The 18,456-nt window shown below is 42.5% G+C and overlaps 1 protein-coding gene across 1 annotated transcript in view; it reads right to left on the bottom strand.

Moving 5' to 3' along the window:
• Positions 1 to 7,345: 7,345 nt before the first annotated feature.
• Positions 7,346 to 18,456, bottom strand: part of LOC139461996 (leucine-rich repeat-containing G-protein coupled receptor 5-like) — a 146,130-nt gene continuing 135,019 nt past the window's right edge. The window contains exons 16-21 of the mRNA XM_071243489.1: positions 17,658 to 17,772; positions 16,824 to 17,006; positions 13,537 to 13,764; positions 12,687 to 12,866; positions 10,399 to 10,524; positions 7,346 to 9,830 (exon numbers count right to left, since the gene is read on the bottom strand). Coding sequence (XP_071099590.1) covers positions 7,945 to 9,830; positions 10,399 to 10,524; positions 12,687 to 12,866; positions 13,537 to 13,764; positions 16,824 to 17,006; positions 17,658 to 17,772 — 2,718 coding nt within the window. The 3' untranslated portion in view covers positions 7,346 to 7,944. The remainder of the gene's footprint in view (positions 9,831 to 10,398; positions 10,525 to 12,686; positions 12,867 to 13,536; positions 13,765 to 16,823; positions 17,007 to 17,657; positions 17,773 to 18,456) is intronic.

Genomic DNA, 18,456 nt, shown 5'->3' with positions numbered 1-18,456 from the left:
AGGTCACCTTCGTCTTATGCACGAATGGATGACTAACAAATGTGTTTGGACCGCCTCCAGTTTCCTAGTGAATAGATCGTCTGCCCGGAAAACGGTGGTACGAAACCCTGGCCGCGTCATGCGACGGTAGAAGATGATATTTGTTGTTACCCTACCTGACTAAAAGGCTGGAGTCCCTATAATGTGTGTGAGTGGGCCATCCAAGTTTAAACTGTGGGCGGGTGAGATTGTTTCATATTTTGTGGACTCCCAACCGTGTTCTGTGACTTCAAAGCTTGAAATATTAAGCGCCCTGTTTGGAAGCTTTGTGAAAGAATAAGGACCGATGCGCCTATTACAGGAACTGTGGTAAGTGCAATAGTGTTGAACGGGACCACCTCTCACCCTAACTCACACTATTGTGTTTGTATAAAAAATATTCCCTTCACGTCCTCGCTACGTCAATCTCGTTAAATCAGATATATTATCCCGATATAATACCCCTCAACGCGAGGACTTGTGGACACCATAGAAGGTCGCGTTTGGTGAACATTCTGTTTGAAAGAAGCATTCAGACCACCGCATCTGATTTCTGTATCTCGAAAACGAGCTCAAACGACCTTTCCTGTATCATCGAAGACATAAGTTGGTTAATAAATTAGCCCAACTCGTTCTCGAACACTGACATCAGAATGACTCCGCTATACAGGACTGTCAAAGGTCGCTTAGGGTTCAACTGACGCGACATTCTATCGATGTGCCGTCAGATTATATCGCAGAGATGTATAGTATCGGGAGTAAAAGATCTGATTGTAATGAGATTGCTTCGGCTGTTAACTTATGGACCCGGAAGAAATGTTCCTCCAAGGGCGGTCACTCTAACATGATACTGCAAGCGACGACCGAGGCCCTCTTCGTACTGAACATTCCTTGGGGAACAAAGGGCTGATACAGAACAGCATGTGCTTCTTTTGATACATCATTTTGCCAATAATTTGTCATGCACACTATATTTTAACAAACTCCTGTCCGGGTTTCGAACAGCGAACTAACTACACATATGCAAGAACACCATACGAGTCGTTGGAGACAGAAAACAACTGTTCTCTTAAAGGAAGTTCCCATGAGGGTGCAGGGTTAAAATTAGTCTTTAACAACACATTCATATCGTAAGAGGCGACAAACGGGATCAGGTGGTCAGGTTCGCTGACTTGGTTGATGCATGTCATCATATCCCAATTTCGTAGGTCGATGCTCATGATGTCAATGTCTGACTCGATTATGTACACACCGCCGTCATATAGCTAGAATATTGCCGAGTGCGGGGCTTAAAGATCATGACATATTTATATACAGTTCACAATTAAAGAAACTAGTTTTTACTGCACAAAAATATTCATGATCCCCAACTCTTTTCGATCAGCGCCATGCCCCACGTCGTTTCACAAACAGAAGGGCGGCGTTTAAACTCTTAAAAGCAGACCCATTTCCATCGGTCTGATTCAACGAGACCAAATAAGCAGCATCAGCCCTGCCCAAATCAATATGAATATGACAATGTTAAAAGAACAAGAAAACAATGTTAATATTGAATATTCATTTTTTGGCAATAAAATGGATACATTAATCACGGCACTCGTAAACATTCAAAACAAAATGACAACATTTAAGTAAACAACTAACGACCGCCTTGCCCCGTGAAGACATGATCCCCCACCCCCGTTGAATTAGGCACATTTGTCCGTCATATCCACCAACAACTGACGAATGTTTTACGCCGCAGTCTCCAATATTCCAGATATGTCACGACCAGCCGAAAGTAACTGAATCTGAGCTATGCTCAAAGCAATAACTTTAACACGTTTTCATAACATGAATAGGAAACTCAACGTCCTGTGTGAATTAGTTGAGCTTAACGCCGCTGTGAACAGTATTCCAGTTATATCATGGCGTCACAGCTTAATGTGGCGGGAAAACCGAAAGTGATGCAGGTCTCAGACGTTTACCACTTTGGTGAAACCCTCGAGCACGGGTATAGTGCTGGAAAACCCACGATCATGGGTTTCTGACGGGCCTAAGTGACACAAGTACAATTTTCTCGCAGGACAGTAAATATTGTGATTTCACCCAGCCCATAATCATTAAAGTATTTATATATGACACTTAATAGTAAGTTCAATATTGTCTACTTTACTTTTGATGTATTCTGGCGCGATAGAGACGAATCGAAGACTAGGTGCTTTTCAATGTGAGTAGGACATTGTTCTGTCATACCAGCACACTTTTGTGTCAATTTAAGCCTTATTGAGCTGTTTTGGGATGTATATCAAAATGTATTTGTGTGATGTATATACCGGGATATTTAAGAAAAGAATAACTGTACGAGTTGATGGTAGTTGGTCGCGTGGACAGATTTACTGTCAAGGTTGTTGACATAATACTGTTTGTGTAGTTAGTATAACAATACATTGATCTGAACAGATTCATACAGCAGGGATATTGAGAAAAACTGTTCTAGGTGAAGACATTTTTGGACGTTTTGTTAGGGAGTGAGTGAGTTGGGTTTAACGCATCTTCCCGAGGCAAGAGACTATAAAAGTCCAGTTTCCACCCTTGCCGAACTAGGCTGGTATTATGGTGTTACAATTTGGCTGGACTAACGAGTCTATGCATACTCCAATCAAAATCGCGCACCGAAATCGAAATCCGGTTCGTAAACTGTCGTGCAGATTTCGATCGATTGCCGAATTTGCAAAGCATGTGCACCGCCAACTCGTTGTCAGCAGATATTTTCCAAATCTTTTCATGTTTTTAATCAAGGCGCTCACATGAAGGAGACATTTCGCGATGTAAGACACGTTTTATCACAATATAGATCTTGATTATCGATCAGATCGTTCCGACTGGGCGCCACCATTTTGTGTGAAACAAACGCAAGTCAGTTAACTCTCTTGCCTCGGGATGATGGGTTTAACGCCGCTTTTGACAGTATTCCAGTTATATCGCGGCGTGTCAGCTTAATGTGAGAGGAAAGCCCGAAGTGATGCAGGTCTCAGACGTTTACTACTTTGGCGAAACCCTCGAGCACGGGCATGGTGCTGACAAACCTAGAAACATAATCGGGGCGAACCGGGATTCGAACCAACAATCATAGGTTCTAGGGACGCAACTCAGCACAGCGAATCGCGGCGCCTTAGACAACTGGGCCACCCGTGCCCCCACGTTTTGTTGGTATACGTATTCCCTCAAGGTATTTCAACTATCTTGTTTTGACCGTGAAAACATGCAAACGTCCTCGTGTGGCTTTAGTAATAACACATACATGTGACAAAAAACATTTCCATCATAAAAAGATACTCTTCTAAAAGTATTGTACGATTTTGACTCTTTTTATAAGCATTTGTTTATGAATCATTATCAAATAGTGAAGATACCAGGTGTTCTAAAAGATGTGAGCGTATCAAGCCAAAAAGGTGGCGCCAGTTACAAACACATGCAAAGGCAAATCAAGTGCTCACCTGAAAAATATTTCATCGGACATCATTGTTGTCACTAATGCGTCAAATATAAAATGTCTACCACTAAACTTTGCGAAAGCTTTGCTGAGGCCTTGAATGTTGTAATCTTGGTCAAATAACTTTAGAGCAAGAGTTTAATTACTGTCAAGCGAGAAAATGGTAGTTGCTACCTTTCCAACTTACGATTTGGCATGGTCAGCGCTAACACCTGTGTAACACGTTTTGACAACACCTTTCCCATGGAACAATTCACTTGACTCGAGACGTCCTTCCGCAGCCTAATGCTCGTCCAATGAAAAGCACCCGATCACATGTAGCTGTCAGTATGTATATTTCATTGGTCACGTGCGTTTCATGCAAAACGTGGCATTTGGCTGTGGTGCGAAGTCGCTCGTGTGTACTGCACCACTAAATACTACATCGTCATCTTAGTTAAAGGTGTGATCCTCAGCAAAAGTTAAAATAAAATATCCGCTATCCAATGCTCACTAATACATAGCTGCGATTCTCTTCTTGTGAACGCTTTAAAGGGTCGTTATTGATATTGCATCGGCCTTCAAAAGCTTCATCAGAATCAGTGTAGAGGATTATAATCGTGGAGATTGTGTTCCGAATATAATCAAATTTGTCCATTCGTACCTGTGTGCGAGTTATGAGTCGAAAAACACGAGTTTAAAAGTAGTAACAGCGGCCGTGTCAGTAAACTCGACCGCTCGTGTCTACATGTTTACCATTGGTTTAAAGCTGCTTTGAATTGTATTTTAGTTTGTCACGTCGTGTCAGCTTAATGTGGGAGGAAAACCCGAAGTGATGCATCTCAGACATTTACCACTGCCGGCATACGTGCTCGCGGTTTACCAAACCTAGAATCATGATCGATGCGTACCCAAGGGACACAACTCTGCACAAAGAATTGCGGCGCCTCAGACGACTGGGGCACTCGGTACCTCCCACCAGCTTCATAACTTTCATGAACTACATTACAGTCGATTTATGTCGTGTACTTAGTGTCATGGTTTGGGAACATGCTCCACGACATTTAGGCATACCAGACGCAGGTTGTCACAACCGGTGCAAAATCAGCATCGGGCGTTAAGAAGACGTGAATCATAATTTATCGCAGGAATATAAATCGCGAGTGGTGGCTGTGAAGCAAAACATACCTACGCTTTCTCGGCTACATTTGATTGCGTCTCAAGACACTGCACACTTGACAGCACGCACCATGATGTCGAGTACCGCCGCACGAAACGAAGGCTGGCTTCATCTAACTTGGCCCAGTCTCACAAAGCTATCTTAGCCCAAAGACAGCTTTGTGAAACGGGGCCCAGGGCCAAAATAGCTTACATATGTAGATATAAAGGAAAAACGTTCTGTAAGGCCAAAGAAGGGAAACAAAACAATTTTCGTCGTCGTGCGGGTCTATTTTAACCTAGAGCATCAATGCTTTTTTCCGGGTCCGAATGCAGGGAATCCTAATCTTCTAATGTAATATTATAGAGTTATCTTTCCTTTACTGTGTGCCCGCTAGGTTGTATATATTCGCGACAGCCCAGGGATCATGTACAATTTTCATTGTACTTTCAACATTGTCCTTGTTTGAATTAAATACTCACTCTTGTCCAGTGTCTCTGGTTGTCTTCTTTCATTCCCTGTCTGACAATAAGACAATGTACACACTTGCGGTTTTAATAACAGGAACGAAGAAAAGCCTGTCCTGAGAAACATTTTTTGTGGCCTAATATTTAACATTCGTCTTTATTCTAACATGCAATATAATGTAATGGCTGCGAACATGTTTCAATGGGACTAAAACTGAAGTCTGTACACGCTCGTGTAAACCCATTTCACAACATAAGACAAAACACAATAACGCCTCGTCGGCCAGCAGCATAAGTCTAACGGGACATGTTCCGTTAGCTAATCAACAGTTATATAACAACTTTGTTAAGGCATGCTGTTTGTTGGTTGTTTAACGCAGCACTCAGAAATATTCCAGCTATATGACGGCGGTCTGTAAATAATCGAGTCTGGACCAGACAATTCAGTGATTGATATCGTGAGCATCGATACACGCAATTGGGATACGATGACATGAATCAACCAAGTCAGCGAGCCTGACCACCCGATCCCGTTAGTCGCCTCTTACGACAAGCATAGTCGCCTTTTACGGCAAGCATGGGTTGCTGAAGACCTATTCTACCCCGGATCTTCACGGGTCTGTTAAGGCATTCTACAACAAAGAACATGATTGGTTGAAGTGCTAAAATATATATCTACGTTATCAATATCATAATAATATAGTTCTTAATTCTATCATACTAATATAGAGAGCTAAAACAGTTAAAGAACACCCGATTCTTTCAGTAAGTGAGTTGGGTTAACTCCGCTTTGAACAGTATTCAAGTTATATTACGGCGTGTCAGCTTAATGTGGGAAGAAAGCATGAGGTGATGCAGGTCTCACACTATCACACTCACCCCACGAGCATGTGTATGGTGCTGACAAACCTAGAATAATAACCGGGGCGAACCCCCGATTCCTTCATGTTACTATGTAATTACTCATGACAGGTTAGGGGGCACGGGTGGCCCAGTCGTCTAAGGCGCCGCGATTCGCTGTGCTGAGTTGCGTCCCTTGGGCACGGGAAACCTATGATTGTGGGTTCGAATCCCGGTTCGCCCCGATTATGTTTCTAGGTTTGTCAGCACCATACCCGTGCTCGTGGGTTTCACCGAAGTGGTAAACGTCTGAGACCTGCATCACTTCGGGCCTTCCTCCCACATTAAGTTGACACGCCGCGATATAACTGGACTACTGTTAAAAGCGGCGTTAAACCCAACTCACTCACTCACATGACAGGTTAACTACAGTAATATACTGAATCTGGTGTTCTCTAACTTCTTTTGTGTAGTATAGTTATGCGTCGTTATAAATCACACGTGCCTAAAAGAAACTTGACTTCGGGACGGTGTTAAGTACACTGAATACTGATATTGTATAATTGACATTTAAAATATACTTTCAATATACCCAGTCAGTAGGTACTAATTGCATTGCACCGACTCAACTAAAGAGAATCGATATAGCATTGATTTCAAAGCTTATCTCAAATTTACACTGTGATAAATGTAGATGGTTTGATCACTTAGATGTTCGAGGTCAAGTACCCGCCAAAACGTCAATCTTCCGTCACCAGCATCATCTTTTGAAACTTTCACGTTATGTTCATCAAAGAGCAAAATGGCCGTGTATGTTACAGCAAAACAATACAGTATACGTTCCGTTCAAACACAATGTCCATGCGTCAATAATGGGTTAGGTGTAACGCAATTTCTAACAGTATTTTCAGTTCAGATTTTATCGAAGCACACATCGTTGAAGTCCTAGAAGTTATAACTTTGTTGGCGGTACAGCAAAGGGCTTGGTGTCGACACACCAAATGTCATACCCGGGTCGAAGCTGGGATTCGATCCTATGGGACTTAACAGTCACATTTGGACTCAGGCACCAATATTGGATATATACACCTGAACAAAAGTTAAGCACCACTCCTTTACTTTCCTATACTACTCGAAAGAGTGAGTGAGTGAGATGGGTTAAACGCCGCTTTTAACAGTATGCCAGTTATATGACGGTGTGTCAGCTTAATGTGGGAGGAAAGTTGATGCAGGTCATGGACGAGCACGGGTAAGGTGCTGATAAACCTAGAAACATAAACGGCTGTGAACCGGGATTCGAACCAAAAATCACAGTTTTCCGGCGTGCCCAAGGGACGCAACTCTGCACAGCGAATCGCGGCTCCTTAGACGACTGAGCCACCCGTGCCCCCACTTCTCAAAAGAAAAAAGGAACATAGCCATGCCAGATTGACTATAGCCATATGCGAAATTCGGTGATAACTTCTTTTGAGTAGTTTAAATCGCGAACAGCCATCCTTCGAAAATAACTGCATACGGCATTGATCTCACTTTGGTAAATGTCTAATGCACCACTGATACTCATTGAAATGTTATTACGAGTGTCCCTCTGACGTACATAGTCATGTCATATCACACGAGACAAAGGCTAGGCAAACATATTGCCACGGAATAGTCACAAAACGTGTCATTAGAAAAACACAACCTGTTTTGTGTCTGTATTTCACTTTGTAAACAAAAACAAATGTATCTCGGCGGAAAATTAATCCAGGATGCGATTTATATATTTTATTTGGAAAGTTTTTTATAACTAACTGGGCGCCGTTGTACAAAGCGATCTTAGCGCTTGGGTGATCGTGACTCCTATGCCTTAACATAGACTCACGACAGTCGTAGCGCTGAGGTTGTTTTGTACAACGGCACCCTGGTGCTCACTTTGCCAGGTGTATACTTGTTTCACTAAGTATATTGTCTCATCATCATGGTTTTAATTCATCATTCAACCAGTAAAAGAACTGGAATACAGTCTACAGCTCCGATACGAAACCGCTTTCTTTATCACAGCTCTTTAAACTTGACATGTTTTGTACAGAGCTTTTAAGTGCCTCACTCTCATCGCTGCCTATGACTTTGTCACTCGAATCAAACAATAACTTGGTTGTCTCCTCTTCTTCAGCCGCGTCATCCGCCGTTTGGCGGCGCTTCACCAAACCGTAATCGTACTTTCGGGACTTCCGGTCAAAAAAGCTACCGTCTGCATAACCCTCCAGAATCCGGTGCGAGAAGTCGAATTCATCATCGTCGTCCACGAAAGCAGAGTCTCTGTTAGTGTTATTTAGCAGCATATATCCTTCCTGCCCGGGGGTGAGGCTTAGTCTCTTACAGGGGGGTCGGTACAAGTCGGTTAGTTGCGGCTGTGTTAGTTCAACGAGACTGTTGGACCGCCCCACCGAAGACTGAATAAAATCGTGTTCTGCAAGAGACTGCGTGAAAAACCTTAGATGCACATTTTTGTCAATCTTTTCTTTCTTACGTTTCCTAACACACAAAGTATCACCAGGCTGATCAGGCGGTTCCATTACTAGACAAGACGGTTTGCCTTTAAGTTCAACAAAACTAGACTCAACAGCTTCGCCATGTTTTTCTTCCTCTGATTTCCGTCTCTTTTTAGACGAACTACGCATGTGCGACCCGTCCTCTATCACGAGTTGGATGTCAAACTGAGACTGGGTCAGCTTTTCCACACACACTCCCGCTGATTTGGATCGGGAATTTGTGGACATCCCACTACAGCATTGAACACACCTGTCTGACGAGCCATTCGAGTTTTCCGGCATCAGAACGGCATCATAGTCACAGTGCTTGTCTGTATCTATAGGACTCGACTCGGTACTACAACACGGGATGTTCTGTGTCCAGGGTGTCTTTTTCTGGCTTTTGGATCGGTGGGAATGAAAATTTACTTTTTCTTGATGACCTTGAAAAGCGACAACTGGAAGAGTTATCTGCCCTTTGAGTGGAGGTACGGTTTTTTGAGCATAACATGAACACGATGCATCAACACACACAGTCCCCGACTGCTTGATCCAAACCGCCCGGTGATGGTTATCATCTTCATCATACGTCAGATAGGACTCAGTGGTGCAGTTCAAATCATCCATCTTCTCCTTGGAACAAAACTCTTGGTGCAGAATAATGTGGGAGTCTGCATCAGGCCGGCCGGAGCCATGCTTCCTATGTTCAACATTTTTCTTATTGTTCCTTTTTGTCTTATGACCCTTAACGCTTCGACTTTTGCAATAGGGGCAATCCTTTGCCAAGAACGGCTTAGTGTTGTTCTGCTTGCTATCACACTCGCTCCTTTCCGACTCGCTCTTGACATTGTTCGACTCGGAGTGGTAGTTGATCAAGCCACCATACTGACTCCCGATGCTCATTGAGTTACTATTGCTGCCCCGCTTCTCACCAGGAACCAGACTATTCAGCCCTGACGGACGTCTCGAGGGCACCCAGGAGCTCCCATGTCTGTTGCTCACTCTGGAGAAGTGGCGCGCTATGGATGAATCTTCCAGCCGTCTGCACAGCAACACGCAGTCCTTCTTAAACTGTTTTGTGAAGATGGCGTACAGGAAGGGGTTTGCACAGCTGTTGAGAGGGAGGATGAAGATGGTGAGGACCTTGGCTTCGTTTAGATGGATGAGGTTTTTCCCGAAGGCTGCTGCCAAGGATAGGAAGGCGATGGGGGCCCAGCACACGAAGTCGGTGAAGACGAGAAGGGCCATCCTCTTCGCTACTCGCATGTCGTTAGAGTTCCAGGCCTGGGAGTCGCGGATGGAGAGGTACATGATGAAGTAACAGCTCAGGATGATGAAGAAGGAGATGCCGTTGAATATCATGATGAAGCAGACATACCCTAAACAGAGAAAGATGATATAACGTTACCTATACGTTTGTGTTCTTTAACGCCACATCAGCAATGTTCCAGTTATATGACGGCGGCCGTAAATAATATAGTGTGGGTCAGATAACTTAAGTGATCCAAAATCCCAAGAAAATTCAGTTGTTTCTTTGTTTCTTTGTTGTTTAACGCCGCACTCAGCAATATTGCAGCTATATGACAGCGGTATGTAAATAAATAAGTGGTTGATATCATGAGCATCGATACAGGCAATTGGTATACGATGACATGCATCAACCAGGCAGCGATCCTGACCACCCGATCCCGTTATTCGACTCTTACGACATAGTCGACTTTACATGAGTTGCTGAAGACCTATTCTACTCCGGATCTTCACGGAGGTTGCAATAAGATGAGGGACTGATTGTCCAGGTCTTTGTGAATAAACCCCATCTGCCTGTTGGGTTTTATTCAAAAGATTGAGAAAGCAATTCAATTTAGTCGCCTCCAACAGTGATTGGGGCCTATTCTAACCTGGGTCACCTTGGGGATGTGTTAAAGAAGGTATACCGTATATACTAACCTTTAGACACGACTCCGCTAATCTCAAAAGGCAGACATACGGCAAACTTCCTGAAGTCGCTGATACCGAAGATGGGCAAGCTGGCGATGAGGATGGAGAAACACCACCCAACCAGCATGATGTAACCTGGAAAGTAGATGGTGTGATCAACATAGTAACCCATATCACAATTACATCAAGGCAACGTGGAATCGAGCCTGAACACTCCGATAAACATGTGGCCGGTCTACAGTTTATAGTAAATAGACATACTGACCATCCAATCCTCAGAGAGAAACGGCAACGGCTTCCTTTTCTTCCCCGAATCTTATCTATCAGCACATTTTGTGCAGTTACCCAGCTATAAGTAATGGGCTATTGTTGAAGAGCATTTTATTCAGAAAGGGGATCCGGACAGTCTATTGTTTAAAAACACGTATCTCATCTTAATTTAAATACTAGCTTCTGATTGGTTAAGGAGCGGGCAATTAATTTCCATGTAGCCTTCTCATGTACCCCGCTGAGAAATCAATCGGAACACACCTCAGGAAACTTCCTTATCTCGCATAAGTATCGCTGATAGGAACCGATGTTTATCCGAATGCATTGGGTAAAGGGAAGTAACTCGGTTCGTTTGCGTCTTCTGCTAGCTGTCAAAACGGTTGAATCAATACTAAATACAAGCTAAATTCGTGGTCAACCGATCCCTCGGGGCATATGGTAAGGTATTCCCACGCTGATAACTTATATTGTGCACGCTGCGCGTTCATTATATGCAATATATGATAAGTGGCTGTTTGTTTGTTGTAAAACGCCGCACTCAGCAAAATTGACGGCGGTCTGTAAATTATCGAGTCTGAACCAGACAATCAAGTCATTGCCATCATCATGATGATACGATAACGTGCATCAACCAAGTCAGCGAGGATCATCCCCCGATCCCGTTAGTCGCATTGTACGACTAGCATGGATTTGGGCTTTTTAATATACCACTCAATAGAAGTTAAGGAACACTCGATTATTTCATATACTATAGTAACTATAGTAATATGAAAGAAACAGGTTTTCCTTAACTTCTTTTGAGTAGTATACAAATGGACAACGTTTCTATACCAGGTGTTAACAATGAGAGTTTGCTTCATATGACGCAAGAAACTTGAAAATGCGTTTTTTTACTGGCAATAAAAAAGACAAATGCACAGAATTTAATTACGGATGCACTCAGCAATATTCGAGAAAAAATACGGTGGTGTGCAAATAATCGAGTTTGGACCAAACAATCCGCTAATTGACATCATGAGCATCAATCATTCTGCGAATGACTTCGTTAAAACCACATTCAGATATTTTCCAGCTATATCTGGACGGCATTAAATCTAATCTGGAGCCGTGACTAGTCCAATACTAGGGGTGTCACGATAAATCGAAATATCGATATATTGCTATTAATAAGCACTTAAAGTCAATACATCGATTTTTAAATCAGTTTCCGATCAATAGTATCTATTTCAGTTAGGAATATCGATAGTTTCGATTGTATTTACCATAGTTTTACAGTTTCAATAAAATACATGCAATGCTGTTCAAATTTGTTTTTCTTTTGATTGGGAGTGGTAGTAATTTACACATGGTAATATGGAAGCTTCTTTTTCTTAAATTATTAGGGTTAAGAAAAAACAATTCAGTCATATCTCAGTCATACTTTTTATTTGTCACATTCAAAAGAAAATTCAGTACCAAGATTTAATTCAACTCTAAAATCCTTATAAACCTACTGGCTGTTTGTGTAACACGTTATGGAGTTTTTGAAATTGTGGTAACACCTCGCAGGAGGGCTTACAATAATTGTAAACCCTTGATAGAACAAAAACTACGAACAGCCTACCAGACGCACGTGCAGATTTCGTGCCATTGCGAGACGCACGTGCAGATTTCGCACCGTTGCGAAACCCACGTGCTGAGGTCACCGGTTTCATTGAACCGATTTCACGACTGCAGGCGATATTTCATCTCCGATACAGGTTATACAATTGAGAGGTTTTATTACAGTTATTTGATTAAAAACGTTGTCTATGCGATGAGTCGGTTTATAAGTTGGACAAACCATGTCTCCTCGAGATTACTAGAGATTGTAAACCCTCACATTCGGGAACGTCCCTCATGTGAGGGTTTACAATCTCTAGTAATCCCTCGGAGACATGGTTTCTCCTACACATCTAAAATTTATTTATCGCAATAGTTGCTTGCAATATCAATAGTTATCGCATTGGTGATTTCCAGACCAATAGTCACCCCTATCCAATACTCACTTGCATGTCGCAGGGACAGCCGCTTGTTGAGCTGCATGGCGTGGGTGATGGCGTAGAACCTCTCCATGGTGATCACCGTCAAGGTGAAGACGCTCAGTTCGCTTGACAGAACTCCCAGGAACCCCGCTATAACGCAGCCGGGACTCAACTGCCACCAGATGGCGTGCTTCTTGAACTCACCTGAAGTACAATTAAATTCCAGGAAAATCAAGGATTGTCAAAAATTAATCAAACCCATGCCAAGGGTTGGATTTTCCTTCATCTACGGGGAGAAAATCACGTTTTGCTTAAATGGAAATTACCCTAACATATGCCAATTCACATTTGAGTGAGTGAGTATGGTTTTACGCCTCTTTTAGCAATATTCCAGCAATATCACGGCGGGGGACACCAGAAATGGGTTTCACACATTTTACCCATGTCGGGAATCGAACCCGGGTCTTTGGCGTGACGAGCGAACGCTTTAACCTCTTGGCTACCCGACCGCCCCTTAATTCACATTTGAAAGAAGTGTTGAATGATGATAACTAACGCCGCAGATACCTTCATTGCGGCTAGATCGCGGCGGCCTGTAAATGACGGAGTCTGAGCCAGGCACGCCAGCGGTCGACATCCTTATCAACGTCCTCACGGGGTTGGCAAATAGAGACACGGAATATATACCCCTGAGTTGGGCCTGCGCTGCTGCTACGAACGTGAGTGAGTGAACATGGTTTTACACCGCTTTTAGCAATATTCCAGCAATATCACAGCGGATGCACCAGAGAGGGGCTTCACACATTGTGCCCAAGGGGGGAATCCAAAGCTTTAACCATTAGGCTACCCCACCGCCCGACATTATGAAACTGACCCAGAGTCGACGCGTCCACTATGGCCAGGAAGCCCAGGTATATTCCCATGAAGAAATCAGCGCAGGCCAAGTTGCAGATGAGAAAGCGCGGGACGTCCATCTTGGACCTGCTGGTGACAGAAACAAAGAGGACCACACCATTGCCCAGCACGGCCAGCATGAAGACGAACCACACACCGCATCTCAGTGACCACCACCCAAACAGGTCATCGCAGGGCATGAACGGACCTGAAACATTTTTAATAAATACAAGTTTTACACTGACACTATGTTTTTCCCCATCTAAAAAAGCATTATCAGCTGATCACATAACACCGCAAAATACCAGTCAACAAATCCGAACTGAAGTACGAAATATATGCCCATTATAATACTATCTGGTTATAAAAAAACGTAATCATTCTATATCTAATATATTTTATTGATTTTATTCAAAATGTCAGTACATCAATTTCGGCGAAATCATGTGTGAAGCGATCGGTAGATCGCACAACTCACTAGTATTTACAGCAACCCTGGTCAGATTACCGCTATTGACGCCTTGAAACGAGGATAGTTGCCAGTCAAAAATAATATTTGTGGCAATTTAACTGTTATATGTCAACATAACGGTTTCGCATTGAAATACTAGTACATAACGCGCGGAGAGTCCTTTCGGTGACTGGTCAAATTGTTCCATACCTAAAAAAATCCTACAATAGCAATCAGCTGTACCAAAGTGCTACGCTAATGGTTCTTACAATTTTAAGTATATAGTAATGTAAGCTGCAACTAAAATAACACGATATTGGAATAAATTGTCCCTGATAAAATGATAATTCCAGATACACATTCTTCTGACCGTTGCATCAAATTCTTTGATGTTGTATCATTGGGTACTTTTTAACTGAATCACCGGTACATTGGGAGAAAACGCGCGTACAGCTGATTGCTATTTCCGGCTTAGTTTACGATAAAATACACACGGTAATCTTTATCTCTGCATGTAAAACAAAGCCTTGGAGAGGATGAAATACAATTTAAATGGTAAATCATGTCTAGTGATGTTTTTATATCAAATTATATATTTTTATTGACAATGTAATACCTGTTCGTTCAAATGAATTCGTTGAAGGGACTACGATGTGCGGTTTTTTTAAGCGCATAACACTCGATAAATCTTTGTTTACACAATGAATCATAAACAACTACTATTCTTATCTTTTTTTTAAAACTCTGAAACGCACATTGTAGATCGTGTGAGGTAACCAGAGCATGTACTGTTGTGTTGGTCATCAACCCCCTACAACTCCACCTCCGTTAAGACTCAACAGTAGGAGACAATGTCAGTGTCTGACAATGTTCACATTTTAATTTTACTGAAAAAGAACCCGAAGTTGAACTATACAAACTGTGAAGTACATTGATTATTTTCTGGTGTTTTGAAATTTGAAGTGTTTTGAAGGAAAGTTAGAAAAAAGTCCACTTTGAAGCTAAACAACTTCAGTAGTCTTGTTATCATAAAATAATTTTGACTGTTCCAAAATCATAAAAGGTCCAATCTTGGCATGCTTGAAGTCTTAAAACTTAATAAAAGCTGGAGTACTGTTATCTATGGAAGCGTATTAGTGCCACAGTCCAAAAAATATTATCTACGCAGATGAAAGTATCATCTACGTAGAAGATACTTACACTTAGGTAGATGATACTATGATCTACGTAGATGATACTGCTGACATCTACGTACAAGATACTTTCATCTAGGTATCAATATTTTCTCGAGTAATCGACACCAGTTCCGAGTCAGAACCACTGGCTTAATTAATAATGACCGATTTATTTGAATCACTACCTTGACATGTCTTTACTGAGGTATTATCAAAACATTGCATAAAATATTTATTTATTTCAATATGTCGAAGTGACAGGGGTATATCACACGCGATACTCTTTTACAACCGTAATAAAAAGAGGAGAGCATAAAATGTTCTCCAAACTACAAACAAATAAACAGCTATAGGTCATTATTCAAAGCGAAATTATATATCAACCATGACATGGTTAAAGCCGAACGAATAAGTTGCTCCTCAAGATTTCTCCATGACGGAAATTAGGTTTAAGAGGTAAAACGTGAAAATGGAGGGGTGTATAAAGTATAAACCTATACCAAACTAATACTCGTCATCATCCCATAAAGCACAATAGTTTTGTGGGTTTTTTTAGGGCTAATAGTTTGACACGTTGAAAATGAAACAACCAACATGCTCCCAAACATTTAATTAAATTAACAGTAATTCGGTAATCACCTTTATTAAAATATAAATGTTTGTATCCAACTGGGGTCGCAACTGCACAAGATTATATACTACGTACGATTAAAATATCATATAGGGGGATGTAATCATCTACGTAGATAAAAGTATCTTCTGCGTAGACGTAAGTATCATCTACGTAGATTTAAGTACCATCTACAAAGATAATAAAAACAAATTAGACTGTGGCACTAATGCGCTCCCATAGTTATCTGTTTCTGTTTCTTTTGGTTGTTGTTTCGTTGCGTATCGAGATACGTATGATGCGACCAGAATATCGAGATACGTATCGTGACCTTCCTGTATCGTTGCAACCCAAGTCGCGAGGGATCTATTCTAACCTGAAATCCCAACGGGGTCACGTGGGTAACTCCGACGGAGACATAAGCCTCAGATTTTGTTTATTATCAGTTCGGCATAAGCGTAAGAGCTATGAGAACCAGGCAAAGAAGTCCAGAGTGTGGGTCAAGTGTATAGGAGAGCTGTTACTTCCGCACTCAACAATACTTCAGCTTCATGACCGTGGTCTAGACAATCCAGTAAATAACAACATCTAAGCAATTGGGATACGATGACGTGCATTAACCAAGTCATCGAGCCTGACCACCCGATCCTGTTAGTCTCCTCTAAGTGAGTGAGTGAGTTGGGTTTAACGCCGCTTTTACAGTTATATCGCGGCATGTCAGCTAATGTGGGAGGGAAGCCAAAAGTGATGCAGGTCTCAGACGTTTACCACTTTATTGAAACCCACGAGCACGGGTATGGTGCTGACAAACCTAGAAACATAATCGGGGAGAACCGTGATCATAGGTTTCTGGCGTGCCCAAGGGACGCAACTCTGCACAGCGAATCGCGGCGCCTTAGACGACTTGGCCACCCGTGCCCCTCTCCTCTAATGACAAGCATGGTGTCTGTGATGACCAGTTCAAACCTGGACCTTTACAGGGTCCCACATTTTGTGTTCTATTGAAATGGTTCTGTTGAATAAAAACGTACCTGGTTTTGGTTTGCACGTGATAGGTGGCTTGGCTAGTCCAAGGTCGAGGTCGAATTCTTCAGTTTTGTAGTTCTGTAAATACGTGTCGGCGTTGAGCGTTGTGTTATACGGCCACGGATCGTAGTCACCGTATTGACCGACGTCGAAGGTGTCGTCGTTGCCGACGTAGATGTTGTTGTTGTCTGTGAAATGAACATCAGAAGTCATCGTGTTAGTCGTTTTAACCCCACACTTAGCAATATTCCAACTGTATCATGTCGGCCTGTAAATAATCCAGTCTGGGCCAGCCCATCCAGAGGCAAATAGTACGAGCAACGTCCCATAACGTCGAGATCCTATGACACAATCAACAAGTTAAGTCACAGAGCCTGGCTCGATCCAATTTAGACTTAGCAATAGAGTGCCGAGGGCCTAATCTAACCCCATACCACTGCTGCTTCTATTACTTGCCTTCTTACTTGTTTACATATTGATATAGTGTATACTCATTATACATACAATCAACACCTTTGTCGGTTTCTTTGTTGTATTTTAATATATTAGTCTTTTCAGGGGTAAGGTGCAGATAGACTACGGGTGTTATAAGCGTGAGATGGGTTTCGCGTCTGTTTCAGCTGTAGTTCAGTTATCGCCAGGCGAGTCCGTTAAATATTGGATGAAAGCCATGATTGATGCAGGCCATAAAGGTTTTCTACGAATACGTGCATGAAACTAGCCCAAGGATCCTAATCGGGATTCAACGGTCAGCGGATCCTGACATGGGCAAGGGATACAACTCACTGCGGAATGTGGCGCACAATGACGTCATAACAGGGATAGGATGAGAAACCTACTCAAGCTGTTCCAAAACGTTCTGTTGCCGTCGGTGGGATCCCAGGCTCCCATGTTGATGTTCCCGGTCTTGAGCCACACAATGTCCTCCTTCAGCTCCACCTGGCTGTGATCAGTCTGCAACACACAGAGAGTCAGTTGTGTTTGACGCTGTCTGGAACAGTGTGTCTGTCAGCTTGTGGCACGAAGGCCCAAAGTGATGCAGGTCGTCGGAGTTGACCAATTTGATGAACCCCACAAGCACCAGTATTATCATTAAACCAACCAGCATTATTAAAAACCCACCTGCCCCGGTTTAATTAAAAACCCACAAGCATCGGTATTATTAAAAACCCACCTGCACCGGTTTAATTAAAAACCCACCAGCATCAGTATTATTAAAAACCCACCTGCACCGGTTTAATTAAAAACCCACCAGCACCGGTATTATTAAAAACCCACCAGCACCGGTATTATCAAAAACCCACCAGCACCGGTATTATTAAAAACCCACCAGCATAGGTATCATTAAAAACCCACCAGCACCGGTATTATTAAAAACCCACCAGCACCGGTTTAATTAAAAACCCACAAGCACCGGTATTATTAGAAACCCTCCAGTATCGGCATTATTAAAAACCCACCAGCAACGATATTGTCAAAAACCCACCAGCACCGGTATAATTAAAACCCCTCCAGTATCGGCATTATTAAAAACCCACCAGCAACGGTATTGTCAAAAACCCACCAGCACCGGTATTATTAAAAACCCACTAGCAACGGTAATATTAAAAACCTACCAGCACCGGTATTGTTAAAAAA

The sequence above is a fragment of the Haliotis cracherodii genome, unplaced genomic scaffold (assembly GCF_022045235.1).
Source record: "Haliotis cracherodii isolate W230 unplaced genomic scaffold, xgHalCrac1.p SCAF_15, whole genome shotgun sequence".
Classification (NCBI taxonomy): domain Eukaryota; kingdom Metazoa; phylum Mollusca; class Gastropoda; order Lepetellida; family Haliotidae; genus Haliotis; species Haliotis cracherodii.
Note: the sequence above shows the minus strand (reverse complement) of the source record. Positions and strands in the feature narration are given on the sequence as shown.